The sequence below is a fragment of the Vicugna pacos genome, unplaced genomic scaffold (assembly GCF_048564905.1).
Source record: "Vicugna pacos unplaced genomic scaffold, VicPac4 scaffold_19, whole genome shotgun sequence".
NCBI lineage: Eukaryota > Metazoa > Chordata > Mammalia > Artiodactyla > Camelidae > Vicugna > Vicugna pacos.
Window position 1 is genome coordinate 75,747,978 of NW_027328740.1, and position 27,787 is coordinate 75,775,764.

Below are 27,787 nucleotides of genomic sequence, written 5' to 3' on the forward strand. Positions count from 1 at the left end.
AGAGCTTTGTATGGCTTCTTGAACTATTCTCAAAATTCAAAGCTTAATTTTAAAACAGATCTGAACAGTAATTCTATATTACCTTTTCCGTCGTGAAATGAACAACACAGTCTGTTGTCAAAATTCTGTCCTTACAATGATTCACGAGCACTGTATCCTCACAAAACTGCTGGACAGCAAGGCACTATCCAGACACTGTGACCCAACAAATGAAACACAATGAAGACAGTGACCCTATTTTGGAGGGCTTATAGTCTGTGTCAACACCAGGGTTTTATTTGATTGGTTTGATTGGTTGGCAAAATAAAATCAATCAAGTACTTTCTTCTTTGAGCATTCTATAAGTCATGACTCTGCTGTTAGTGTCATGAGCAGGAAAGACTTAAGCATGACTTGATTAGATCAACTAGCAATAATCATCACTGGAGAGTGAGTAATAAAGAAGTTAACTGATAGCAATGCTTCTCCCTACATGAGCCTTAAAATAAATCGACACTGATATCCGAAAAGAAAATGAGAATTTGAGGTCCCCAATAAGAAAAAAATCTAACAAGAAATCAAAAAAGTAAAGATTTTTTCATTAACGTTTCCTGGAAAGATTGGAGCATGGTGGTGTTGAGCTCAGATGCTAGGGAAAAACATGAGGGTCTGAATTCCCACAGCACTGGGTAGCTTTGACACTAATATGTCAGTCAAATTCTCTGCATCTCAGTCTCCGATGCATAGACTGGGGACAACAACCGCACCCATCTCCTAGAACGGTCCTAAGAATTAAGTTATTTTATATATACAAGTTTTAATAAAATACATCAGATATTAAATATTACCCCAAAAGCACAAGGAAAAATGAAAACAGAGATAAATTGGAGTTCATTAAACTTTAAAACTTTGCTTCAAAAAACACCATCCAGAAAGTGAAAAAACAACACTCAGGAGAAAATTTTTTCAAATCATTTATCTGATAAGGAATTTGTGTATCAAAAAAAAAAATTCCACAGCTCAACAATAAAAAGGCAACTCAATTAAAAAATGAAAAAGTAATCTGAAAAGATATTTTTCAAGGAAAATATACAAATGGCCAATAAGCACAATGAAACGGTGTTCAATAACATTAGCTCTAAAGGAAATCAAGTCAAAACAACTAGGAGAAACCGCTTCACATTCACTACAATAGGTTAAAATCAAAAAAAGATTAACAAGCACTAATGAGGACACAGAGGAAGCGGAGCCCGCAGCCATTGCTGGTGAGGATGTAACACAGCGTGACCACTTTGGAAAACATCCTGGCACGTCCTCAGAGAGTTGAACATTTGGCTTCTGAATGATCCAGCAATTCTGCTTCCTGGGCACACAAGTAAGAGAACTGAAAACAAATGTTAACATAAAAACTCCTACAGGAATATTCACCATTACTTTTCGCCATTAATTTTCAGAGCCAAAAAACAGAAACAACCCAAATGTCTATCACGTGATGAATGGGTAAACAAAGGGGCCCAGCCATACAGTGAAATATTATTCAGCAATAGCAAAGCATAGAGTACTGACCCAGGCCACAACGTGGACAAACATTGAAAACGTTACTCAGTGTGAAAGAAGTCAGTCAAAATAGACGGTTCCACTTACATGAAGTGACTCGATTTGCATGAAATGTTCAGCACAGGCAAATCCACAGAGACAGAAGAGTGGCTCCCTGGGGCTTGGGGAGGATGGGGAAGTTGATAATGTCTGCTTATGCGTACTGGGTTTCCTGTTGGGGGGAAGAAAATATTCTAAGATTGACTGGGATGCACATTTCTGGGCATAGAGTAAAATCCGCTGTACATTTTAATGGGTGATTTGTATTAAAACTGTTAAGAACAAAAGCACCTCGGATTAGTACCTTCCATAGTAAATGCAAATTGCTAACATTTATTACAGGAAGAAGAAACTGCCCTCAGCATGAAAGCAGGAGATCAGCAAATATTAGTTAACCGAAATTGGACAAGAGCATTTCACTTGAAACTGTTGCTGAGTGTACAAGAAATATTCAGACATGACAAGGAAAATCAGTTTGACATCACGAAGAAGCATTCTGCTTCAAATGCAAATCAAGGATTCGGCAAGCCCAGCTGCTACAAATGACCAGAGAAGAAACCTGGTTCTTAAAATAAGCACCAGAGCCAACAAGGAAATGGTGGTGAGGAAAGCAGGTGGCCTAAAATCTGGAACAGTGTGCTACAAATAATTTCTCCACTGAAAATTCAAAAATAAAATGAAAGTGATGTAATGCTGTTTTGAACTCACGTGAATGGGCTTCCTGCAGTGCTTGACAGTTCTGTAACCCCGAATGACTCAGGAGAATCAGCATGGCTCCTGGGAGTCCCCAAGTAACTGCCCATCAGCACGCTGACCACCATCACATCTGCCAGGGTTGAATTGCAGAGAAGAGAGCAACCTCTGAAAGGCACAGGGAATGTTGACAAGGGAATAAAAGGCTGCGGTCAATCCTGGGACAGAGGCCCTGTGAGCAGAGGCCAGAAGGCTGCAGGTGAACTGGAGTGGCCCTGGGGCAGGAAGGGACCACAGGGGAGCATATCTCAATTATCTCCTCTCTCTCCCTCGGGTAGGAGGGATAAAGCCTGCATCCTTCTCACCTGGAACTGTGGGTTCTGGCTGGCGGAAGTCTTACCGACACGGAATGAATTTCTCAAGACTGCGGAAAAAGGAAAGAAAGCGAGAGGGATTAGGGAGCCAAATCCACGAGTCTCTCAAATGCTCCCATATTTATTGTGTATAATCAAAGTAAAAAGTCAATAACAGTTGTGAGATAGTAGGCAGGAACTTGGGGAAAGAAGGGATGAGACAGAGATTGTAGACTCCACCATGAGTACTAAGGCTTAGTTTACCTTTAGGGAAGTCATGGGCTGAGGGGAACAAGATACATTTTTTAGACATATTCATTACAAAGCAGACCACCAGACCAGCCTGGTCCCTGTTTTGGGGATAATAGACTATCTAACACCACGCAGGCCTGGCGTTTATAGCTGAGGGCCTGGGTCATTGCTGTGCAATAAGCAGTGTGCTATCTATAACCTCAAATATGCAAGCAAGGCATTGTCTCTGCTTTTTATGGCAAGGAGACAGGAGTGAGGATGCACAGGTGTTTGCTTTAAAGCAGTTAATAAGCACATTTTTTCTTCTTAAAGTTGACAGGCGGCTGGGATGTGTTACAACTTGTTAACTCAATCATGGGCTCCCACATGGAACCATTATGGAGGACATCCTAGGATGACAAATCCTGGCTCTGGATCTTTTCCTGCCAGCTTCGGCCACTCCAGCAGGGTCTAGACACATCCCTGAATAACGATCCCACAGAACCACCTAAACTCTTAACTCCTGGTGCTTGAAACTTAATTTTAGCTCTACACAACTTAATGTAGAAAAGTTTCAGAAATAAAAGATATTATATTCTTTTTATATCTCATCATAAGACTGATTTTTCTGATTGCTCTAAGCTGCTTCTACATGGTAAAGCACCTAATTCTGCAGGTGAATTCAGTACTTTCCTTTGGGCATAACTAGACAGTCTGGGCTGTCTGACTTCTATTAGTCAAATACCAATACACTTAATTGATTTCTTTGTTCATCAATTTCAGCCTGGAGGTGAGGGTCTATCACTATTTTCCTCAGCCCACCCTCTACTCTTTTCTCATCAGCATCTCAGGCCTCCTGAAAACAAAACAAAGCATTTGTTTCCCTTCATCTACACTTTCCACAAAGGCAACAGGAATCATCATGCCTAGAGAATGAATTCAACACAAATGTTAAAACAAAAATCTATAAACCTGAAGCAACTCCATCTCCGACTCATGATACACAATGACATGAGAGTAAGTGTGTCAGGTACAAAGCATGCGTGAGCCTGACCACCTCATTTCTATTCTTCAAAGGAAGGAAGGTTTTCGTATTTTTTATTATCATTCTTTGTCATTGTTTCTGATTAAGCCAAAAAATTTTTTATGAAATAATTAAGCACTGCAATAACAGATTTTCGCTGTATCAATTACAGAAGGAATTCAGAGGGGATAGGAAAACCCACCTCTGTAAAAAATGCAAAATTCCTTCCCCTGTTAAGAACACGAATACAAAATGCAACAGAGAATTCAAATTCTTGTGGAGAGGACAAAAGCCACAGAATCAAAGCAAAGTCATTATTATGACTCAATCCAAAATTCACTGGACAAACATGCTCAATGCATTCAAATAATTTTTAAGGCACACTGCAAACCATTCACTTAATTATCTACAGGCTAGAGGAAGAATTTCCCTCTATAACAGACAACATAAATCAATAGGTTGCCCCACCAAACAAGGAACAAACATCAGGTTTTTTGCAGTTCTGATAAATCAGCAAGTTTTAAAGATCAAAATCCAGAAATTTTAAACATTCATTCACACCAGAATGAATCAAGCACTTAAAAAAATAAATAACCCAAAGAAACTAAACACATTGATCACGTACCTGGATCAATGAGAAATTCTTGTACAGCTGGAAAAAAAGAACAGTCTATAGACTTATACTTGAAAAATAAAACTACTTTTAAAGATAACTGCTAAAACACATTTCATCATTCATGTTGCCTTGAAAAATCTGAGGCACTTGTCTCTGATCAGAAAAGCAATTCTGAGTATTAGTATGTTACAATTCAGTGCCAGTTTGCTTTAGAAGAAAAAAGAAAAGCTACTGTTTCTCATCTTGCACAAAGTTTAAAGAACCTCCCTGCCTCTATCTCCTCCCATTTTCTAAGCTCATGCTCCCCAACCCTTCTGAAACAATTATGAGAACCTCTTATTCCCACCAATATGCCAAATCACAAAAGAGTATCAATTTATTTGTGTAAATATATACCTACACCTTGAACTGGAGGAGAAAGATTTCAGAAGGCTATATGGAACTTATTGCTACATTCCTGAAATCACACACATACACGTTCACAGAGACACAGACATATACAAACTGAATTACTGGGCACTTCACAAGCTAAGGACTTACAACTTCTAGAAGATAACTTTGTAGTTAGTTTAAAATACAAAACGGTCAGCTTTTGAAAGCCTTGAACATTGCAAAATCATCCAAATATCAATGAGATCCAATTAGCCTTCTCTGTAGAATGTAATTCCCCATGATGGCAAAGCAGACCCTAAGAAGTAGTGGATCCAAGACTCGTGTTTTTCACTAGCTATGATCGTTTTAAAACACGTAAACAGATTTAGAAAGGTATGTCCCTATGACATTTATTCTTATTGAGATGGCATATGTATTCAATTGTCTATGCAGAAAATAGGACCCATGATGGTGTTTAAGAAATATTTTGTGTATTGAAATATTTATTTTTAAGTGCAGACAAGGAGGGTGGGTATTACTCCATTGTAGAGCACCTTTTGTGCACGCACATGTTCCTGGCTTCAATCCCCTGTACCTTCATGAAAATAAATAAATACAAGTGCTTACTTAAAAATAAGAATAAATTTATATAAAAAAATAAATGCAGACTAAAAACCACTGCAATCTAGGAGCCAAAATTATAATAAAAAACAAGTGTTTCTATCAAATATTGACTATACGCCAATCACAGAGACAACCAAAAGTCACACCTGACAACCATCACGTGTGAGTCTCAGCAATCCTACTAAGTAGACACGGATGAGAAACCCGGCTCTGCGGATGAGGAGACGGAGCTCGGAGGAGCCGGGGACACTGACCGTCCTGCTCCCCGTGACACCGCATCAGCCCAGGGCAAGCGCTGACAGAGCTGCACTGAGGGGACACCCAGCTGCATGGAACCATGGGGGATTGGGGAGTCCTAGAAAATACTCAAAAGTGTTCAATGAAAAACCAGCTCAAATATGTTACTCTGTGCCCCATCCTCTAAACACAGAACATGTCTGGGACCTTTTTGATGCCTCCGTGTCCTTTCTGCCATCATCAGTTACGTGCCCTCTCAGCGCGACCAGTCATGAACTGGACCCCATATGAAGTGCACTCAGATGGAAGAGCTTTAAAAGCTGTTTTATGAAGTTTGTAAGACTCTGTCTATTCCTCACACAGGCGGTCATCCAGCACTACTCACCGGTGCGGATGTACCACCTGAAATCACACCTTTCTGCTTTTTAAAATCCCTTCATGTAATACAGACTTTTAAACAGCAAAGAAGCAGCTCAACCACAGACAGTGGACATCTTTTCACCAAACGGACTCAAACAGCCCATCGGACTACCTGGAAGCCCTTTTCTTCTATTAAACCCACTTCCAGGTACTTCATCTGATTGGTGGACTCGGCCTCTGAATGGCCTACTCAGAGAGATCCCATCCTCACATCCGGGGGTGGGAGAGGACCCTGCTGCTGGGAGAAATCAGTGAGGAAGGTGGACATCCTCCAGCCATTTCTGCACGGGTAGAAATGCCACATGCTCAGAAATTATACCGTCAGCACCCCTCGGCTCCCATGGACTGGTTTCACATTAAGCAAACTTATGACACACTGATGCAAGAAAACCAGAAATTTAATTTATTAATGTAACAGGAGATGTGAAACTACAAACCAGATTGAAATATCAGAGTTCAACCATGAGTGCAGATTCTCCTCCATGGCCCAATCTCCGGCAGGCAGTCACATGGCAAGCGTGGACAGAAGCAGAGCAGGAAGGGTTTCTAGATTAACTCAATGGACTAAATTTCTGTTATAAGAACAGATCTACTGCCTGGAAAACAATTAATGCCAATCACGGGGCACACTCCATGGACAGTGGCTGAAACACGACTGTGAGTACCTGTATAACTCCACTTTCCCTGTCCTTTCTGGTCTAACTGATGCAGAGGTACAGAGATCCAGGGATGCAGATACCTGTAAACACCCAAAGCCCATCCCTGGGAGCCTGGAAACCAGATAGCCAGGATTTAAATCCCAGCTCTGCCACTTACAAGCTCTGTTACCTTGGCCAAATTACTTACCCTCTGTGTGCCTCAATTTCCACACTGTAAACCTGGGATAACAATCAAATCTTTCTTACTCACTTGTTGTGAAAATTGGAGGATTCATTTCTGTAAAACTCTCAGAAAAGAATGTAGCACATTTTTGGTGCCCAACAAATTTCAATTTAATAAGAAAGTGATTTACAAGTCTCCCATCTAATCATCTTCTGTGTTTCATGACTATTCTGAGTCCCAAAGGAAATCCTTATTTCCCCTCTTATAAACTCTTGAGGAGCACCCTTCTGTTTCAAGCCACCACCTGTTTAATCTGAGGGGGGATTCCCTCCTCCCCACTCCTCTGGTCCATGGGAGACTGCTTCTCCCTTCACACCCCTGACCACTGGCCCACGGCTAGCCCTCCTCACACTAACAGATTGAGGTGTGAGTCCGGGGAGACAAGCAGGGCATATGAAAGCTTTCCTTCCCCTCCAGTGTTGGCCACCCTTAGGAAGCAGCCGGGATGCTCAGTTCCATGGCAAGACAGTCCTGTGCATTATGGGTCAGAATCTCTCAAGGGAATGCTCGCTGTGGACCAGAGTTACCTGGGACTGCGTAAGTCTCTAATTCTGGGACATAGTGTCATGACACTCACTCTCCCACAGCCCTGAATTTCATGGAGAACGTGGCTTCATCAGTAATAAAGGAGACATTTATCGCCTGCCTGTTCTTCTTTGTCATCTCTCAGTTGGCTGCTGGACACAACATGTGTATAAGTATTGGGTCCCCTTAAGCCCCAACATATATGAAGTAACAAAAATTCTGTGCTTAACATTGGTTCAGGGCGACTGTGTAACTGTCCTGACACTGCTGATGCTAAATTATGTGTATAGGAACTATGGAACCTCCTCAAATATCTTTCATCATAAAACCAGCTTTTCTTATTTTCCTGTTTCTCAGTAATTGCCAAAGACTATCAAATGATGGCTTCACACCAAACAGCAGTTAAGATTATGAGCCCTCTTGTCATACACACTGTGCTAAACACTTTACATAATTTCTAATTCTCACAATTCTACAAAGCAGAAATGAGTGTCCCCATCTCACAGACGAGGGAAAAACTCAGAAAGAACTGACTCAGGATCACGTAGCTCAGTGGCAGCGCGTGCACGCAAACCCAAGTCAAAACACCACACCCCTTTGTATATGTACCAAATCTCCTACCACCCATTGACACACAGCGGTGGGGATAATACTTAGGGAACTCAGTACACTTTTCAGCTTTAAGGTGCTCCAGAGGCCGCTTCTAGCTCTTTTATAAAATCCCGGCTCACTGGTTTCTAACACTGCAAGAAAAGACCGATGTTGCAACTGTTTGCACAGGAAGTCTGAAATGTTCACAGCGAGATGATAGAATAAAACTAAGACATAAGCAGAATAATAGTTCCAGGTAGTCAGACATAATGGACATTGTGCTACCCTGAAGCACTAAGCAAAGGAATCAAAAAAAAAAAAAAAAGTTGTTTAAGACTTCCTTTACAAACAGGAAAGTTAAGACTGTAAGAAGGTGTAACAGCTCCACCTATGGCTTAAAAGGCCTTCCTGGTTGCCTGGAAAGGTGCAACACAAAAATTGCCTGTGGATCAGAAACAAGAATCAGATAACTAAAAGCTTATGTAGCACATACTGCTCTCCTAGTCCTCATGTCTTGCACTGTAGCAAAAACCAACAGACCTGTACTAGGCCTATATTCATAAAAGTCATGTCTGTATTTTTCCAACAGGAGGTAATCTAAGTATCTTGCAAAATACTTCTCAAAGAGCCAGGAAATCATAGAAGTGTATTGAAATACAAAAACATTTATTTACATATTAAAACAGCATGAGCTTTTTTCTATTAAAAAAGCTGACATGTCAAATCAATGTTTTGATATTTTAAAACCTATTAAGAGTGCAGAAAAATAAATCAAAATTTTCTTTAATCACAAAAGAGAGAAGCTTATTCCCTGAAAATGATCAATGTGGATTTTTCTAAACTTAATGCTTCTGGTCAGAGTCCTACGAATTTAAATGTCTGAGTGTATAGTTACACGGCAGCATGAACACTGAGTTGTAACAATACACATTCTGTGTAAATAATCTTCAAGGTCGTCTGCTTAAGTCAATTTAACTAGTCCCTGTCTCAATAGAATGATACAGATTTCATTAAAACTTCATACTGCACGCACACACACACACAAAACCCTGAATCCTTGTTACTTTAAGCCATATTCATATATATCCATATTGAATATGCATCAGAAACAAGCCACCCTCTTTAGTATTCACAGTTGATCCTTCTAAACTATCTGTCATTGTGACAGCACATTTTTACTAAGCAGCTCTTGGATGCTTTGTATACAAGGCGTCTACCTCTCACAGTCAGACATGGTAAACGGCATCACTCAAATTTCACAAATGAGGAAATATACTTAAGCCATGGAAACAACGTACATATTTATCATCAGGAAAGAAAAGAGTAAAGATTTTACTTTCAATATGCACTGACAAACTTTTCCTCCATACTAAGACTACATACATAAAACAAATTCAGTCATTGTAAATTATTCTGTCAATAAGCACCACTAGAGAAAAACAAGCAACATCATTAGCAATGATTGGACTTTCAAAGCCCACTCCTATTTTGCACTATAATCATTTTTAATGTTTTGTTTTTAGTGCTTACATAGCACTAATATAAAGAAAACATAAACTATTTAAGTCATTACCTGAGAATGCAACATTTGTGAAAATGTACAATTTTAATTTATGCCACTCTGTCTCACATTCTCACTGGTGTCTCTCCTTTGAAGGCCTCATCAGGCTGAGATCGCCAAAATCGGTCATTTATGGACTCACAGGAGTTCGGGAAACCACTCAACGGGAGGCTGATCAGAGGAGAAATTGAGAATGCATCCTGTGCAGCCTGGGTTCCAGCACCGAGCTAGGCACCGCCAGCTGCGTTTGATTTGGGACAAGCTGCCCACCTCTCAATCCCTCAGCTGCAAAAAGGAGACATTGATACCTACCGTCAAACACCTGCTTTGAAGTAAAACATGAGAAAAACAGTTTAGCCTTTGGTAGGTGTCCACTCACAGCAAGCTTGGTCATTATGATGATGAGGATTACTTTTAATAAGTTAAGCTAGACCAAAAATTAGAAATCACCATAAAGGAGAAACATTTTAACTCAATAAGCATTTCCTTTTGAATGGATTGATAAAAGTTCTAATGTTTTTTTAATAAACCAAATTTTGTCCATTAATTTTAGATTTACCGGTTTATGGACAAGTCTCCAAAAAAAGAATTAGAGGCCTCTAACCTCTGAATACTAAGAAAGTAAAGTTTAAAAAAATTATGGGGGAGAGTATACCTCAGTTGAGAGAGTATGTGCTCAGCACGCATGAGGCCCTCAGTTCAGTCCCCAGTAACTCCATTTAAAAACTTTTATTAAAAAAAAAGGAGAATTAAAGGAAAAAGATGGAGGACTACAGAATTTTTTTAGAGAATCCACTCAGATTTAAGATGGGGAAAAAATATCCATTTCTCACAGGAAATCTTGAGAACTATGTAAACCGGATCTGAGTTGTCTAGTCTTTAACATTATTCATGAATTCATATTACCAAGTCTTAAAACTACCTGATAACCCACAGTGGTGATAGTGATCATAAAACCTGCCAATGCGGATCGAACTCCGGCTAGGACTGCTCTGTTCTGACATCTCTGCCCCTGAGGCCTCACCAGGCTGAGAGCACTAAATTTTGTCATTCATGAGCATCTCGTGTAAGTCTTCCATTTGTGCTTCTCAGTCTCCTCTCACCAGCCCCTCTGAGGGAAGCACTGTTATCATCTTCCCCACACGCAGATAAGGTCACTGAGGTACAGAAACTAAACCTGCTCCAGGTCACGTCGGCATTAAAGGACGTCTGTATTTCTGCTGTTTTGCGATTGACAAAGGAATCTGAGATATCAATACAAGATAGACTGTTAAATAATCAAGTCTGTCAGCTCTTCACCTCAAAGAGCAGATACTATAAATTCCTGATGTAGGATGAGGCTGCCGCCACAAAATGACTCAGCTAGAAATTAATATCCAAGATGAAGCAGCGGATACACATAAATATTCATGACTGTCAACTCCTCTCACGGGTCTTGGCCCTTCACTGCCTGAATGGGGGTGAAATCCCCACCCGTGTCTGGGAGGGTAGCGCGGCTCTTCCAAGTCTCACCCAGGCTTCACAGGCTGTTTCCCCCTACAGACTGTCCTAAATGATTAAAAAGCTCACAAGTTTTTTACACCAGCCAAAACTGAAAGACATTTCTGCATATGGAGCACTTTCTCAGGCTTAAACCATTTTTGCCTACACTCAGCAAGGGGGAAAAAAGAAACATGACTCTGCAAAGTCTCTTAGCCTTACCACTCACAGGAGTTGAATGGTCTCAGCACAAGATGACCCTTCACATTACAGGATGAGAACAAAATAAAGCCGCCCCAACAACAAGCACTCCCAGAGACAGCGCTCAGCAGTCTTCTGCACACTCACGGTTGTGCAGCCCTCACCACCATCTATTTCCAGAACACTTCATCACCCCAATAGAACACCCCTGTCACTAGCAGTCACTCCACAACCCCCCTCCACCCAGCCCCTTGCAACCATCATCTGCTCTCTGCCACTGCATGAGCCAATTCTGGGCATTTCTAAGATCACTGAAATCAACAATATGTGGCCGTTTGTGTCTGGTTCCTTTCAGTTAACGTGCTGTTATCAAGGCTTTCCCATGTTGAAGTGGTATCAGCATGTCTCTTTTTTTTGAAAATGTTAAACTTTATTAGAAGGTGGTAAATACTATCAAAAATAGTTAGAGTGGGGTATAAGGGGTGGGGTTTCAAAGGGAAAAGGCCGGGTTGAGCAGTCAGGGTGGACTACCCAGAGCAGATGGCTTTTTTCATATTCCCCTTTATTTATTTTTTCTTTTTTATTCACTCTTATGTCTGAATAATATTCCACTAAATGGAGATACTACATTTTGTTCTTTCATTCAGCAGCTATATATGGACGAGGTCCAGAAGAATGAGTGTAAGTGGTGGCTAGCAGGGATGGCATTTAAGCAAAGGGCAAGATGTGCTTTCAAAAAAAAAAGTGAACAATCAGAGGCACAAGGAAATTCAGCGCGTTTCTGAGAAAGTGCATGGTTGCTTCAGTAGGACTGCCATGCAGGGCTGTGGGGGATAGTGACAGGAGACACAGTGAGGGAGTCACCTGAGAATATTCCCCACTGCAAGCAGCTCAGCCAATTCTCCTCCCTCATCCTGTATTTTAGAGACATTTTTGCTAGCTTTTCTCTTATTTCAAGTAACAGTACTTTAGTTACACATCTGATCATCTGCATCAGACCACATTAGCTCCAAGCCACAGAAAATCATTCACTGACCGGAGCAGCTCCAAGACATAACATTGATGGACCAGGGAGTCCTGCAGCATCCCATCCTGCAGGCACAAACCACACATGTTCCCTGGTGATGTCCGGAAAGTAAAATGCATGGAAATATCTCACTGCTGCTGCACGACATCTGCCCACAAATTGCCCCCAAATCATGCTGGCACAGCACTACTCAACCCTCGCACTACCCAAAAAAAAAAAAAAAAAAAAGAGAGAGAGAGAAAAGAAAAGAGAAGAAAAGAAAAGAAAATATAAGAAAAGAAAAGAATAAAGCTAAGAAAGCAAATTTAGGCTCTTCCATTGAAAACCAGCAACCATCACTGCCAGTATCTGAGCTGGAATGATCCTGACTTCAAAAACCACTGTGCAGTTACTATTCAAATGTGACAGACATATATGTATTTCACTTAGATGATATTACAATAGGATTTTTCTTTTCAAAATTTCCAGTTGCAACAATAGCACAAGAAAATTTATGTTTCATTTTTTAAAAAAAATCAATTATTTTCCACTTTGTTAATTTTGAATCTATTATTATTTTATAAAGGGAGCTATGCTGCAGATTATAAACCAAATATCTGGCTTCTGCAAACAAGACCTATATGACTTCACTATTTCAGAGCAAGCTTTAATGATGCTTTCAAATTGGGGGCGCTCACTAACAGCTCTTTAAATACTGTCAAAGATGTGCTATTATGTAATGCAAAGGGTCTACCTACACATCAACTCAGAAACCAAAGAAACTACACGAAAGCCTTAGTTTATCATTTTAAAATATTCCTATTATTTTGAATATTAAATTTCTTAAAAGATAAGATATTTTTTGAGAAAGACATCAGTTGTATTAAATTTCCTCTCACCAAGAAAGCAATCTTTATCAAGAATTACTACCCCTATGAAAATCCAAAAGACAGGACGTTTCTAGCTAAGTTAACTTACAGATCTCAACACAAGCCTAAATCCTATCTGCTCTCACTTGAACGAGCCCAGCAAAGTCCTGGGCTACTCTGGAACTTAGCTCTTCTGTTCCATATGTTGGCAGAGCTAAGATCATCACACAAGGCAGGGAAGGAGAGAAGAGGAAAGTCCACCTGGTGGCCTCCATCTGTTTACTTCCAGCCACAAGGTGTCGCTAGAGCGACCCCGCTAACAAGCCCTCCACACAAGGAAACCCGGCATCCACTCTGCCCCTGCGGTCCCCAAGCAGTCCGGACGCCCCTCTCCCACTGGTGGCCTCCGAGCCTGTGAATGGTCTTCTAATGACCCTCCCAGTTGGTGACACCCTCCCCCTCTTCCCCGCTACACACACACACACACACACACACACACACACACACACACAGCCAAGGCAGCCTTCCCAAAGCACAAATTTGATTACATCTCCCCCACTTCAAACCCATAAGAGGCTCCCTGGTAGAGTTCTAGCCCCACCCCCGACCCTGCTTGTCCATCCTCACCTCAGTACCAGGTCCCCAGTGACCTCAGGGGCCCCGTGACCTGCTGCTACTTCCCACTAGCCTCCAGGCTCATTTTAACTGTTTGTCAAGGAAGTCTTCCTTCCCTCCAACCTCCGCACTTTGGATTAGGTGCCCTGCTGTGTTAATAAAACATTTTAATCTAAGTCAACTTCTGACACTGCTAAGCTCTCAAGAAGCAAGTACATTTTGCTTACTACTGTGGGTCCACCCCCTCTCCCCTAGACACTCAGAATTGCGTGTGTTGTGAATAAAAGAATGAAGGGGTGGGACTCAAAATGACAGGCAGAGCTGCTCTCCTAAGGGTCACTTCCTGCTGACACCCTTCACTGCCTCTTCTGTGTCAGTTCTAGTAAAAACCAAGCTCCTCCAAAGCCCTCCACCCCTAGGCCCTCTCCAGTGTCCTTCAAAGCAGGGTCACCCACCACCCTGGACCACACAGGGCAGTCTCCCCGAGTCCCCACCCCACAAGCCTCCAGGCCTCTACCCGGGCTGCTCCTGCCACCTGAGTCACCCTCTTGATTCCTTCCCCTGGCTGACTCTTACTCTGTCCCCAGAACTGAATGTAGAGCCAATTTCTTCCAGGAAGTCCTCCCTGATGATGTCCTTTAGCTCTTGGCTGGGCTCCATCTACAGCAGCACTGCTTGGCGACCAACTGGTATTTGTCCACCTGCTCCTATGAGACCATGACCTCTTGGAGGCCACGTGGGAAAAAGGAGTGAGGTGACAAGAGGGGTGGGAAGAGCAAACAGGAAAGTCGCAGCTCAAGTCCCAAATTCAAGGATTCTGTCTCAGATAAAAAGAATAAACTGTTTCATACGTGTGTCATTTGGCTATGATTTTTGTGGAAAACAAGAGCTTGGTGTTCAAGCCTGAAATCCAAGTTACATGCAAAGAAATGTATATATTCATATCCAAAGGAAACCAGAGCTGCTCAACAACACTTTGCAGTTAAAATCCAAAGGAACTTTGATAAAGGCAATCTCCCTCTCTCTCTTTATTTTTATTTATTTATTTTTTTTGGTATCATATAGTTTTAGAAGTATTTGTATAACTAAGTGATGTCTACAGCCTATGATTCTGCACTGGAGTGTTTGGGGCTAAGGAAGCCCAGATTACATGCACTGTGTAAATGCAATCACACCAACACAATGACAGGCGCCCTAGTGGCTGAGCTGAAGTTCCAAAGCAGAGAACCTTATGTTGGAAGACAGCTCTCAGTAGAAAGTAAGAAATGCAACGTTCTGTACTCAATTTCATTAGCTTTATGAGCCATTAACAGATAGTATGTCTTGTCTAATGAAACCCCAAAATATATTGTCATCTTCGATTTTCTCCATCTGACTGTTTTATGCTAAATTTGGATATCAAACCCTCACTCCATACGGAAAGCTCAGGCCTCAGCTGCAGCACAGTTACATCCCGTGGAAGAAAGCCGATCAAGGGAGAACAGGAGAGTTTCCCTTCAGAAGCTGCTAAGTGTGGTTTTGCACCTGTATGTCATTTACAACCACGCCATCGTCAAAGGAGTAAGACCTTACATCTGTGGGGCAAAAAGCACTGCGGTGGTTCCGAACCATGAAAGAACACTGAGCTTTGTGCAACAGTCCTGAGGCACTTAAAGCGTACTTTCTCTGAAAGGCTCCGAAACTGACTCACTTCACCATTTCAGGTACAACCGGAATTAGTAGAGAGAACATGCCCTTGAAGTCTGACAAGGCCCTGCTGGAATCCTGCTACAGCATTTACTAGCTGCTAAGTGAACCAATTCCTTAAACCTCTGAGGAGGCTTCCCAATCTTCAAAACGGGGCTGCCACCGCCCACTTGTGAGGCATGGATGTGAATGCAACACGCAAGTAGGGCGGCCGAATGGTACGTGACACGGGACCTGGCTAGTTTCCCTCCGCTGCCCTTCTCCCCCTTTAAACTTGCACTGTTCCCCCTGGTAAGGGTGAAGCCCCAGGAACAGACTGCCCGATTCTTCTGTATATCCCCGGATACATACCTTACCCTTAGGAGGTCAGAAAAACAACTGCCTCCTCCCCAGTCACTATCAATATTCTTAAGAGTCTGGTTTTTTTTAACTCTATGTTTCAGGGAGACTATTCAAGAATTGTTCAACCACCGTTCTCCAGGTTGGCTCCTCTCCCAACGCCCATCCCTTCTTACCTCAAATCTTCTGTCTGATTGCCTTTTGTTCGTGGGAAAGAGAGTCCGCTAGGGTGCGGACTCCCTAGGCCTCCCTCCCTTCATCACAGGAGAGTGTGACTACATTCTCCCAACTCCCCACTCCGACTCCAGCTTCTGAGGAGTTTCCCCTTCTGGACCCTGCAGCCTCTGGATCGTCCCAAGACGCGCACACGTGGCCAAAACCCTCTCTTCAGATTTCTTCCTGTGTGGCCCTGCCCACCCCCCAGAACCTTAAGGATAAATGCCATTGCTCTGAAAATCACAAACGCCGCTGACTGACACACCAAAGCTGCATGGTCCGGGCTTTCCTCCAAACCAGGCACAGCCCTGCCCCCCCTCAGACACAGTCTGCACCTCTTGAGATGAGCTGATCCACTTGCACGGCTGTGAACACCAGCTAAGAATGACGAATCCCAATGTGTATCTCTAGTCCGGCTCCTTCACCTGAGCCCCAGGCTCATAGACACGAGTGCCTCTTGGAAGTCCTAACTTGGATGACAAATGGCATCTTAAAAATGCCATATGTCAAAAAAAAAGGCCTTATGTCCACCATTTACTCTAGACTTCGATTCCTGGCAGGTACCTCCCAGGCTCCCCATTTTAGTAACAGCCCCAGCACCCACCTAGGTGTTTGAGGTCACATTCAATTTCCACTGTTCCCTCCACCTGGCCCTGCCCTGGAATCAGTCTTGTTATTTCTGTCGCTAAGCCAGTCTCAAGTCTGGTTCTGCAGGGAGCACGATGGAAACCCACAAGCTCACAGCAAGGTGCACTGAGTCACAGTCCTCCGAAGGGAGTTCCCTGGAGGGGGAGGCATCTCCTGCTTCCAGTCACCTCAGAAGGCACTGGATTCTCACAAAGAAGGACCAGAAGAAGGGACTCAAGGATCTCCCGTGATCTGAGGTTTGAAGGGCCTGAGGTCTGGGGGAGCTCCTAGTTAGCTGACACTCCTGTCAGTGAGCAGATGAGGATGGTAGGAACCCAGGCAAGTCTGTTCTCGCTCCGACCCCTTTTCTCTCGGGAGCCACGGGAAAGGCCAGTTTCCAGGGCACAGACCGGCCATCACAGATCCCAGCCTGCATTTGCCAACCCAGACAGCCTAGACTCCTACTTGCGACTCTTACTTCTGTTCTGTTCCCCCCCAGAATGTGATGGACTCTTTCAGAAAGTCTGGACTGTCTCAAGCGAGACCAAGTCAGTGAAGGATGAAGTGTCCACATTTGGACCAGAGCATGAAAGGAGAAACAAGGCCTCATGTCCAGCATGACGGTGGTGGCCAAGCCCTTTCCCTGGGTGAGATGAACCAGGGTCGGGGTGAGAATGCAAGGTCCCTTCACGGCTGACAGGGGTGTTGGAGACTCACTACCGCAAAATAACGACACGGCCGTCAGTGGTGGACATCAGCTGCAACAGACACAGAGTCAGCTATTTACTGCCAAAAAGGGGTAAAAGTAAAGGCCGGTGCAGGGAGGCCTGCACGGCTGCTGAGGCAAACCACAGACCCGGCTCTGAATGCCCACTGGCTGAAGCAGAGAGGAAGCTACGGTCCCCTTTAGCGGTCCCTGTGTCCACCAGATCCAAGTGAACCAGTTACTTAGGACAAGGCAATGTTTTCCTGATACTTAGAAAAACCAGCCTCATAAAGGGAACAAAAGAGTGGCATGGTTTTAGGCCCGCTCCTGCCCCTCTATGAATGCAAAGTAAAGTAAATGGCACTGGGAAGGTGAATGCAAAAAAAAAAACCAAAAAACAAAAAACCGGTGACTGCTTCCTCCAACAGAGTCCCCTGCAGCTTCTCACCCCCGAGCCGGCCACTTCCTCACCAGTGACCGCCGGCCAGGAAGCGCCGTCACGCACGTCACACAGCGACAGCCAGGAACCATGTGCCGAGCACGTTTGTGTAAAAGCCAGAATCAAGCAAGGTGCTGCAGAATTTGACTTTCCAAGTTTAAATACTCCATGAAAAAAATCCCTCAGCAGCCGCCTAAATCAATTCGCATCTCACTTCTTCAAAACAAATAAACAAAATTAGTAAGAGAGCATTTGTTACCAAATATAAGGACGAACTAACAGGTTCCTCAAAGCAAGGACTTTAACAGATATCAAACTCCAGTGGGTGATGTGCTAACATAGCAAAAATTCCAAAAAAGTAGAAAATAAGATGACTAGGATAATATATGAATCATGGCAACTGTTAAGTTTTTGCTTTTTATAGCGATGGAGACGGCACAGAGGGCGATCTGGCTATTCCAATGCAGGGTGTGCACAGCCCACATTTTCAGACCCAACAACATGCTCACGGGGTGGTATAAGGGAAAAAGGAAAATAGAAAAAGGAATAGAGGAACAGCCAAAATTAGAAACACACGAGAACAAAAATGACTTTGACAGCATTTACAAGAAATTACGTCAGTGTGATGAGGACAGGGATGCAGGGACGGTGAGACCCACCCTCACCTCCTGATCCAGGGAAGGCAGGGGCCTGAGGGGAGCGATGCTGCCGGGGGACCCCAACGTGGTCAGCGCCCCAAACCAAAACTTCACCTAGATGCGTGTAGACAGCTTTTGAGCTACAAAATGTGGTCGCATTTCAAGCTGCACAACTTTACTCACTCCCACCAAGAGGAACAGGGGAGAATTAGGTTCTGCTCCTGAACCAAAGCATTGTTTAAAAAATTAATGACTGTGTAAAAGCAACAATGGAGTAAAAGTCACTGGAGGAGAACGTGCTTGACCCGAGCTCACTGGCCACGTTATCTCACTGACGTTCAGATGCTGGCTGAGCCCTTATGGTACCAGAACAGACAGATCCACCAGGAGGGAGGTTTAATGCGCTGCTGTATTTTGATGCCGGCAGCCATGCCTGGTACACGAGGTTCTGGGTAAACAATGGTGACAGTGTCAACCACTATGGGCTAAGCACACATCCAGCTACTCCGCCAAATCCCAAGGGCAGACTTCAAAAGGCAAAAACAAGCTGGCATTCTCTGTTGGCTCTGCAGAATCAGAGCCAAGCAGTTGCTGAGCAAAAATGTCACCAGTGCCTCCTATGACAAAATAGGAGGCACTGGCGTGGGGCTGGGGCAGGGCTCCAGGCTTCCACTGATCACCCACCAGTCTGTCCAGGGGGTGAAGGAGGTCCCTGCTTTCATTGCACCGATGCACCTACCTTGAATGACGCCTTAGGACTCAACAGGAGGTGACAGGTGAGGTGAACGGAGCCAGCCTTGGTGTAGCACGGTTCTGGCAGCTATGCCCTCAGCAGTGCCCAGTTTCCTAAACCTGACACCTCATCTCCAAGGAGCAGAAGTGTAGTGTGGGCATGTAGATCACAGGGCCCTGTGAGGACAAGTACAGATCATGGCCACGACATGCCTCTCCCCTTCCTTAAGCCATAGAGGAATGTCCGGGGAGGAAGTGAAAATTATTCCAGAGCCCGCCAGGCACCACACGCAGGTGGGACACGGATCCCCTGTGTCTGTCATTCACAGGACTGGTGTGGATTTTCTTTTTATCAATTCTCTGGCATCTTCTCCTCCATCTTACCAACAACAAGAAAGTAGAATCTGAACTTAGAATCACAGAGAATCACAGAGCCCCTCCTGCACAGCGGGCCCGGCAGCACGTGCCATGTCCTCCGACCGTCACCTGTGGGACCGCCATGAGCGCTCTCCAGACTCAAGGCCCGAGGCCGTAGGCCGGGGGGACACAGCTCACCTCACTCTCCCCAGTAAAGGGGGACCACCTCTCGGCAAAGACGTCTCACCCTCTTCTGCCCGAGGGACAGCTTGAAAGATACACAGGGAAACATAGTAGAGGGTGAGGGGTTAGGCAGCCCAGAAGAGATCGTCTGCACTTCCAAGGCAGAGTGGGGCCTTTGACCTAATCACAGGGACAAAGTGAGGACGAATGTTTCCCTGCTGTGTCCCATACACCGTGACACGCCTTTCCCTGCGTAAGGAGCTAATTCGGAAGCCCCTGGCAGTGTTTCTGATGTCCTAACTTGGCATGGTGGCTGTCAGGCAGGGGAGAGGGCCTGAGCCGTGCTGGTGCTGGGCCTGGGAGGCAGGAGACATCGGCTCCACCCTGAGCTCAACCAGCACCTCGTTCTGCGTCTCGGGATTCAGAGTCTCATTTATAAGCAAAGGGATGAAACTGTCCCAGGACAGGCTGTCCAACAGGAATGAAATGAGAGTCATGTAAATAACGTTTCCCAGTTGCCACGTTTAAAATGTAACAAAAAAAAAACCAAGCAACTGATTTTAAGAACAGACCTTACTTATTCTACTGTATGTAAAATACTATCATTTTGACGTGTAATCAATATAGAAAGTAACAAGATAGTTTATATTCTTTTTACTAGACAAGTTTCAGCGTCTGATGTGCATTTGACCTACAGCACATCTCAGCTCAGACCGGCCTCCTCCCCAGCACTACTAACAACAGTAGCTGTGGCTACTCTATTGGACAGCAACTCCAGGGGTCCCCCCAAGTGTCCTGGCTGAAAAGGGGGAGTAAGTGTCCACACTAACCCTAAAAGGATCTCTCTGAAACAAAGGCGGATTTAGTTTTAAACGTCTGAAAACCGGCGGGCTACACCTCCTTCCCGCCTTGGCTACAAGAAAGCCCTCCTCCTTGATGATCCCATTCTGGATGTAGGGAAGCAATCTGTCACACAGCCAGGGTGGCCCGGCCTTCAGGTTGACTTGCCTGCTGTCTGTGTCCAGTCCCACGAAGTCCTCCTTCTCAAATAGGATGTAGAGGAGGGGGGTCTTCTCCCCAGAATTTTCGGGGTCCCCATCCAGCCACTTGGACTTGGGCAAGATGAAGAGTGACTCAGTGAAGTCGTCGATCCTCTTCTCCACCACCCTGCAGTCCTCGTAGATTGAAGGCCACGTCGGTGTGCGGCTGCTCGGCCACCTCCCCATACAGCACAAAGACAAAGAGCTGAGAGTCGTAGAGCGTGGTGCCATACAGCTCCTCTGTGCGTGGAGCTTCTAGAAGGTCTTGGCCAAGAGGCAGTCAGTAATGGTGACAAGGCCCATGACATTGCGGTGGGTCTGGAAGTCACTCCATCCATTCTCGGGCGCATAGAGATACCTATAGTAGATACAGAGTGCCCACTGGGAGCCGCACGGTCTGATCTGGCTCACCAAGGAGATTCCATTATAGATGCAAAAGAAATTCTCTAAGATGATCCCCACGGGTTGGACCACAATCGGGAGAGTCTGGTGGTCCTCAGCGCACTGCACGTAGTCAGGGGCGTTCATGTTGCAGGCCCTGCCGAGAAGGGAGGGTAAATCGATGTACATACTGTGCTGTGGGCTGCGGGCCTCACTGGGATGCGGCGACCTGGTGTGCACCAGCCAGAAGGCAAGGGAAGTCCAAGCAAATCGGGGATAATTTTGTCCTCAGCATCTGCACATGGCTACTGAAGCTCAGATCACATTACCCAGCTTTTGGTCTAGGCTTCCATCCCCTGCAGAAAAGGATCATTTCTTGTTTTCTGTTTCCAAGCACCTAGGCAGGCCCTGATGCAAAGTCGGTGCTCAAAACTGCTGAATAAATGAATGAATAAAGGAACTGCTTCCCCACCGCTCAGCAGGATATAATGCAAAGAACCATAGTAGGATCAAAATATCTGGATTTCAACGCCAATTTATTTGAACTCCTAAGGTGCAGAATAATGGGTAAGAAAACTTGCTTTGGGGAGGAGGGTACAGTTCAGTGGTAGAGCACGTGCTTAGCATGTTCAAGGACCTAGGCTCAATCCTCAGTACCTCATTTTAGAAAAATGAAACAAATAAATAAACTTAATTAACCCCCTCAAAAAATATTTTCTCCATTCAAAATTCAAAAAAAAACACCTTGCAATTGACACAACATTGTAAACTTGACTATACTTCAATTAAAAAAAAACTTCTTGCCTTACAAGAATATATCTGGATTATGGAAGTTTGCAAATGTAAAATGCCTAGGATACCACCTGCATAAGAAGAAGGAACTGTACAAATGTACTATCCCTCATTTATGAGCTATTTTTCCTTTGGGGAGATTATAACCTCTCAGAGATATTTTTCTCATATTAAAAAAAAAAAGAAAAAGAAAACATTACCTGATTCTCCATACTGCTGAAGAATCAGATAACCCTATGAAAGCATCTGACCCACAGAGTTTATTCAATAAATGTTTGTTGAATGAATGAATAAACAAGCAAAGTGAATGCTGCTCCCTGCCACAGACCATCATAATGGTACTGCTTGGAAATGCCAAGCCCACTTTCCACCCAAATCTTCACTAACCACGTGGGTGACCTGGGCAGACCTGTGTGCTTCTCTCAACACCAGTTTATTCATAAATAGAAATGAGGGCAATAACACAAACCTAAAAGGGTTAGTGAGTCACGAATGAATAGTACCCCAAATTTGCAAGATGGAACTATTAAAGAAAATTGGGCAAAGAGTCCATAGGCCCTCTCCATATTATCTCTTACAACTACATGGGAATCTACATTACATCTAAAAATAAAAAGTCTATTATTTTAAAGAGGCTATTGAGTTTAAATCAGCTCACCGTCTCAAATAAGGAACACACAGTACAAATAAGAGAATGCGCAGCCCATGAGATGCACTCAGTAAATATTCCCACTGATCCCACTGGTCCCTCCAAATTCAGAGCATGAGGATGTGTCCTCGTGGCCAGAGGCCACTGCACCTGAAGCTAAAAAAGCTAATGGTCCCCACTTTCAAAAGCCCCTGCCACCAACCTAGGTCTAATTTTGTATTTGTAATTTTTTTTCTTTTTATAAAATAGAAATCCCCAATTGCATAGCCTTCAGGTCACCAAAACCTGACCACAGAGATCATGATGGCAACCCTCCTTGGTGAAACAATAAAATGAAAAGCCATTTCCACAAGACCTGTGTGTAAATCTACTAGGGAACTTCATCCTGGACTGAGAGGAAGAGGACTGGGGTGGAGGGGGCAATCTGAGGCACACAGACCCATGGGCCACCTGTCCCACGATGGACATTACACTCAACCCTCACCCTCCAGGAACTTCAAAATACACACAGACAGAGTGATGTGGACAATATATATGTATTTTTAAAGAAATTCCGACTCTCTAGCAGGTCTTGTATCTACCGAGACACAAATGGCTTATGTGTATAATGTTTCACAAAAGCCTTAAAACATTACCACCCCAACTTGACACATTAAGAAACTAGGGATAGAGGTTTATCACATTGTGCAAGATTAGAGAGATGCCACATCAGACACTGTATTTAAACCCAAGCCTTTGCTCCAGTGCTCACACAAGAAAGTGTGACATACTGCCCCTTTCCTGCCCTCTCCCTGCAATAAATCTCTGAAGAGTCTTTTCTGTGCCACGTGGAATCACAATCACATCAATTTACCACAAAGAGCTATGTGACTCCTTGGAGGACGTGTCAAAATCTAAAGGGTTGTGATGGGAGGAGAGATTTGAATTTTCTGTTTCTCAAAGGAAACATGGCTTTAAAAGAAACTGAAAAGCACTTATCTAGTCTAAGCCCTCATTGTGCAGAGAAGGAAATGGAGGCTCAGAAGAGATGAGGAAAGGGACTTATTAACAAATATTGCCTCAGTGCAACACCAAGCCAGCCCTGGGCCCTTCTGGGGGAGTACCTGGAAGGCCCAGGAAAATGATTGTTAGAAAAAGGAAAGAGAAGAAGCATACAAGGCCCTGTCTCTACACCACCATACCATGAAGTTCCACGAAATTATCCAGTATTGGGTGAAGCCAAAATTTAGGTGGGCTAAAGAGGTTATAGAAACCTGGAAGTCTCAACCATAGTGGAAATTCCAACATTTACTGTTTTTTTCCAAGTTCAAGCATCAGTTCAGTGGGCGCTCCATACAAGGGACTACACGAGGCCTGGAGTTCTCCCAAATACAGATCTCTATTATCACGTGTGCAAACCACACACAGGCCCACCAGAAGAAAAACGCCCACACATAAGATGGAACTACTGAAACAGAAAAGAGCCAACCAGCATATATTGCTAGCAAAAATGGTGCTGCTAGAAATAGACTCATGGACATAGAAAGCCAACTGTTGTTAGCAGGCAGGAAAGGGAGGATTAACAGATACACATTAATAAATATAAAATAAATGACAAGGACCTACTATATAGCACAGGGTACTATTTTCAATTTCTTGTAATGAGTTGTACTAAAAACAATCTGAAAAACATTTATATACATATGCATAAGCTTATAACTGAATCTCTGCTGTACATCTGAAGCTAACATGGTAAATTTACAACACTTCAATAAAAAATAATTTTATATAATAAGTAAAAATAAAAGCAACGCCATAAAAAAAAAAAAGTAAAAGAACACGGTAATCCCCTTAGCTGTAGGTGGTGGAGAACTCTGCAAGCACCAAGTCCACTCGAATACTCCAGCACTGGCGGTCACTCATTCTAACCATCAGAGAATCACTTGGCTTCTACGAGGTTACTTTTCTCTTCAGTGAAAGGCTACAGTTGCATCTAATGATGTATTGAATCTCATCATTCACAAACCCAAGAATTAATGAGGATTTCCCATAGGCCTGGCTCTGGACAGATGAAAAGATAGGGTCCCAAATATATTCATGTGTAGAAGAAGTTTATGCCATAAAGACATTAATTCTTCCTGCTTTGATAGACAGATTCATTGCAATTCTGATTAGAATTCCTCCCAGATATTTCATGGAATGTAACAAGTTAATTTATGGTCAGGAACAGCCAAGAAACTTCTTTAGAACCACCACTGGGAAGGGGTGGATAGGTCATGCATTTCAACTGGTCTTTCTGATGTGATGAAAACGTTCTGGAATAATAATGGTTGCACAAATGTGAATATGCTAAAAGCTGCTGAATTGTAACATTCAAGTGGGTGGACTTCATGGTGTGTGAACAATATCACAATAAAGCTGTTAAATGAAAAAATCCTTCTTGCCAATTATTTTTCCCTCTATACTACTAGTCTGTCCCACAATTTAAGTAAAACAAACAAACAAAAAAAACAAAACAAACCAGATTTTGCCAGGAGCTCTTTAGGAGTGCAATGTCCCTGGGTCTCCAACGCCTCGGGTTGTGCTGTTCCTGTTAACACACAATAGCTGGGCTGGACTAGTTAGGGACTATAAGTATCTTTTTAAGATCGACGGTCTCACGTTTCACCCTGGGAGAGTGAATGATGGAGGATGAGACAGCCTCATGCCTTCAGCTCATTTTTAACTGAACCAAGCCCTGCTTTCACCACTGTAATCCCTCTCAGTATAAAAACATGTGACATCAACAAGCACCGCCATCATAACACCTGAAAGTGTTCAAGGTACTTACCTGGGGCAGAAATCCTGATCAAGGAGACAGAAGCTCCCTCAGCACTGCCGCTCCCTTTTCCCGACTCCACCAGGAGAAGCTGGGAGTTACAGCCGCGGGCTCTCAGCCTGGGGAGCAGCGCCCACGCCGCTAATCTGGACCTCAGGGATCGGGAAAGGGAGAGGAAGGCAGCCCCGGGGTCGCGGGGCAGGGAGAGCGGGGTGGGGGACGCGGGCTGCAGCCCCGCTCGGAGGCCAGCCCCAGCCCCAGCCCAAGCCGCCCGCCCCGTCCGGGTGTGCAGACCCCGCCCGCCCGGGACACAGCCCGCCCAGTGGTGGGGACGGGTCGGCGGCCAAGGAGAGGAAGCCCGGGAGGGGAGGACTCGCGGGCGGGAGAGGGGAAGCGGACGCCAGCCGCGGACTGAGGGGAGCCCGGCTGGGCCAAGAGGCGGCAGGGGCACACCTGGCCCTGGACAGCTGTGGCCGGGGCGCCGGGGCAGGTGGCGCGGGCAGAGGGGTCTGGCCCGAGCAATCCAGCTGAACACACGCTGACTGGCGCCCTGGGGGCTGTGACACGCCGACCGCCCTCCCGCAGCCGCCTCACCCCTTTCCCGATATCCCCTCACCTTGCACTTCCACAGCCAGAGGCCCCGGCCCCAGGCAGTAGCCAAAGGCCTACAGGGCGACAGAGCTGAGAAGCCATTGGGGCCGATCCCCGGCTCGGAGCTGGAGCTTCCAACCCGCGGTCCAGCTGGCAGCAACTGCGCATGCGCAGGAGGGCCAGCGATCCGCTCTGGGTCCTGAGAGAGAAGGGGAACCGAGGGAGGGAGAATAGGGGAGGAGGAGGGGAGGCGGGGAAAAGTGGAGGGAGACACATGGACAGGAGGAGCAGAGGGAAGGCAGTTATCTGGAATTGGGAGGGGAGAAACAGAGATGGGGAGAAAGCGTTTTACCTCTTGTGGCACCCCGAAGGAGGCAGCAGCCCTGCCTATACACCCTTCTCTTACCCGTCATTGCCCACAGCTCATATTTTACGTCCCTGGCCCAGCCCTCCAGCTAAGGTCTCTGCAGAAACCCTACGGGTATCATACCCGTTGCCCCCACAAGGAGCTAGGTTTACTGTTGCTCAGGGAACCAAGCACCCGCAGGTGTTGTTTCTCAGAACTACCTTGGGAAGAGTACATATTCCCCTTTTACACGCTGGGAAACAGGCAGGCACGATCTCTGCCTTAGCTCCACTGTCCCAAATGTTGGGCTGGCAGGGAGCGGGAGGTAAAATGTCAGAGCCCCAGAAGGAGCAGACTGCCTGAGTGTTGGTGTAGAGTCCCCATCCCTCCTGGGTAAACCACACCCCAACCTCGGGGAATAATCAAGGGCTCACCGTAGGCCCCTGTGTGTGGGAGAGCTGCCCTCAGTCCCAGTGTCCAACTTGCTAGGTAGGTAGAAGTGTTATTGAGTCCAAATTCATTCTCCTCAGTGCAGGACAGGCCAGTAAGTTGGGAGACCAAGTGTTGGGGCATGGAATAGCAAGTTTCTGTAGACCTAGATGGCAAACTAATGTCCTGGAAAACCATCTCCCCAAGTCACAATTCAGGCTGCTTTCCTATGTGCTTGGTTTTTGCAAACTTCTTGGTGTAGGAATTCCTTCTTGTTAGAATCCTTTGTTCTTGCAGCTATCTCCCTGGGTCAGATCCCTGTAAACCTCCAACAAAACAAACGTTATTTTCTATTCTGCAACGTGTTATCTTTATATGATTGGAAAAGTGTTAAATACCCTTAAAGGTCAGAGCCTTCAGAATAGGCTCTCCTGTATATTTTGGGCTCTAGGCAACATTGTTTTACAAGCAAGAAGAAGCCTAGGAGACAGAGCACAGGGTTAAAGTCAAAGGAACAGATCTAATATGGAGTCAGATTTCTTCTTTTCTATTACTGTGGCAGAAGCCACTTGAGGATTTAAATCCCTTAAAGTTAAAAATAAGTAAAACTTTAAAGGAATTTACATACATTGGTGGGAACTTGCATAGCATATCTGGAAAAGCACACAAAGGATTGTAAACATTGGCATCTCCAGGGAGGCGTGTAAGAACAGAGGATGAGGGAAAACTTCTTTCACTTGAGTATTTTTTGCTCTGTTTGAATTTTTTTAACCATATGCATATATTTCTTTTTCAGTTAAAATAAATGTGTAATGGAGCAAAGGAGTAACTAGTTCAGCAAATACAGCAGCCATAGACTCACTGAGTCATCATTTTCGATTTAAGCCAGGAAGCATTGATTGTCTCTCTCCTATGTGCCCAGTGCTGTTTTAAAACTTTTTTATATTTTTTTTTATAAAATAATA

At 44.5% G+C, this 27,787-nt stretch overlaps 1 protein-coding gene across 1 annotated transcript; it reads right to left on the bottom strand.

Moving 5' to 3' along the window:
* Nucleotides 1-1,070: 1,070 nt before the first annotated feature.
* Nucleotides 1,071-27,187, bottom strand: LOC140693563 (uncharacterized). The gene is made up of 8 exons (XM_072957350.1): nt 26,828-27,187; nt 26,073-26,353; nt 25,469-25,547; nt 4,502-4,528; nt 2,634-2,692; nt 2,284-2,401; nt 1,624-1,747; nt 1,071-1,342 (listed from the first exon to the last, which is right to left on the bottom strand). The coding sequence occupies exons 1-6, from the start codon at nt 27,018-27,020 to the stop codon at nt 2,396-2,398; spliced, it is 645 nt and encodes a 214-aa protein (XP_072813451.1). The 5' UTR covers nt 27,021-27,187; the 3' UTR covers nt 1,071-1,342; nt 1,624-1,747; nt 2,284-2,395.
* Between the last annotated feature and the right edge of the window lie 600 nt (nt 27,188-27,787).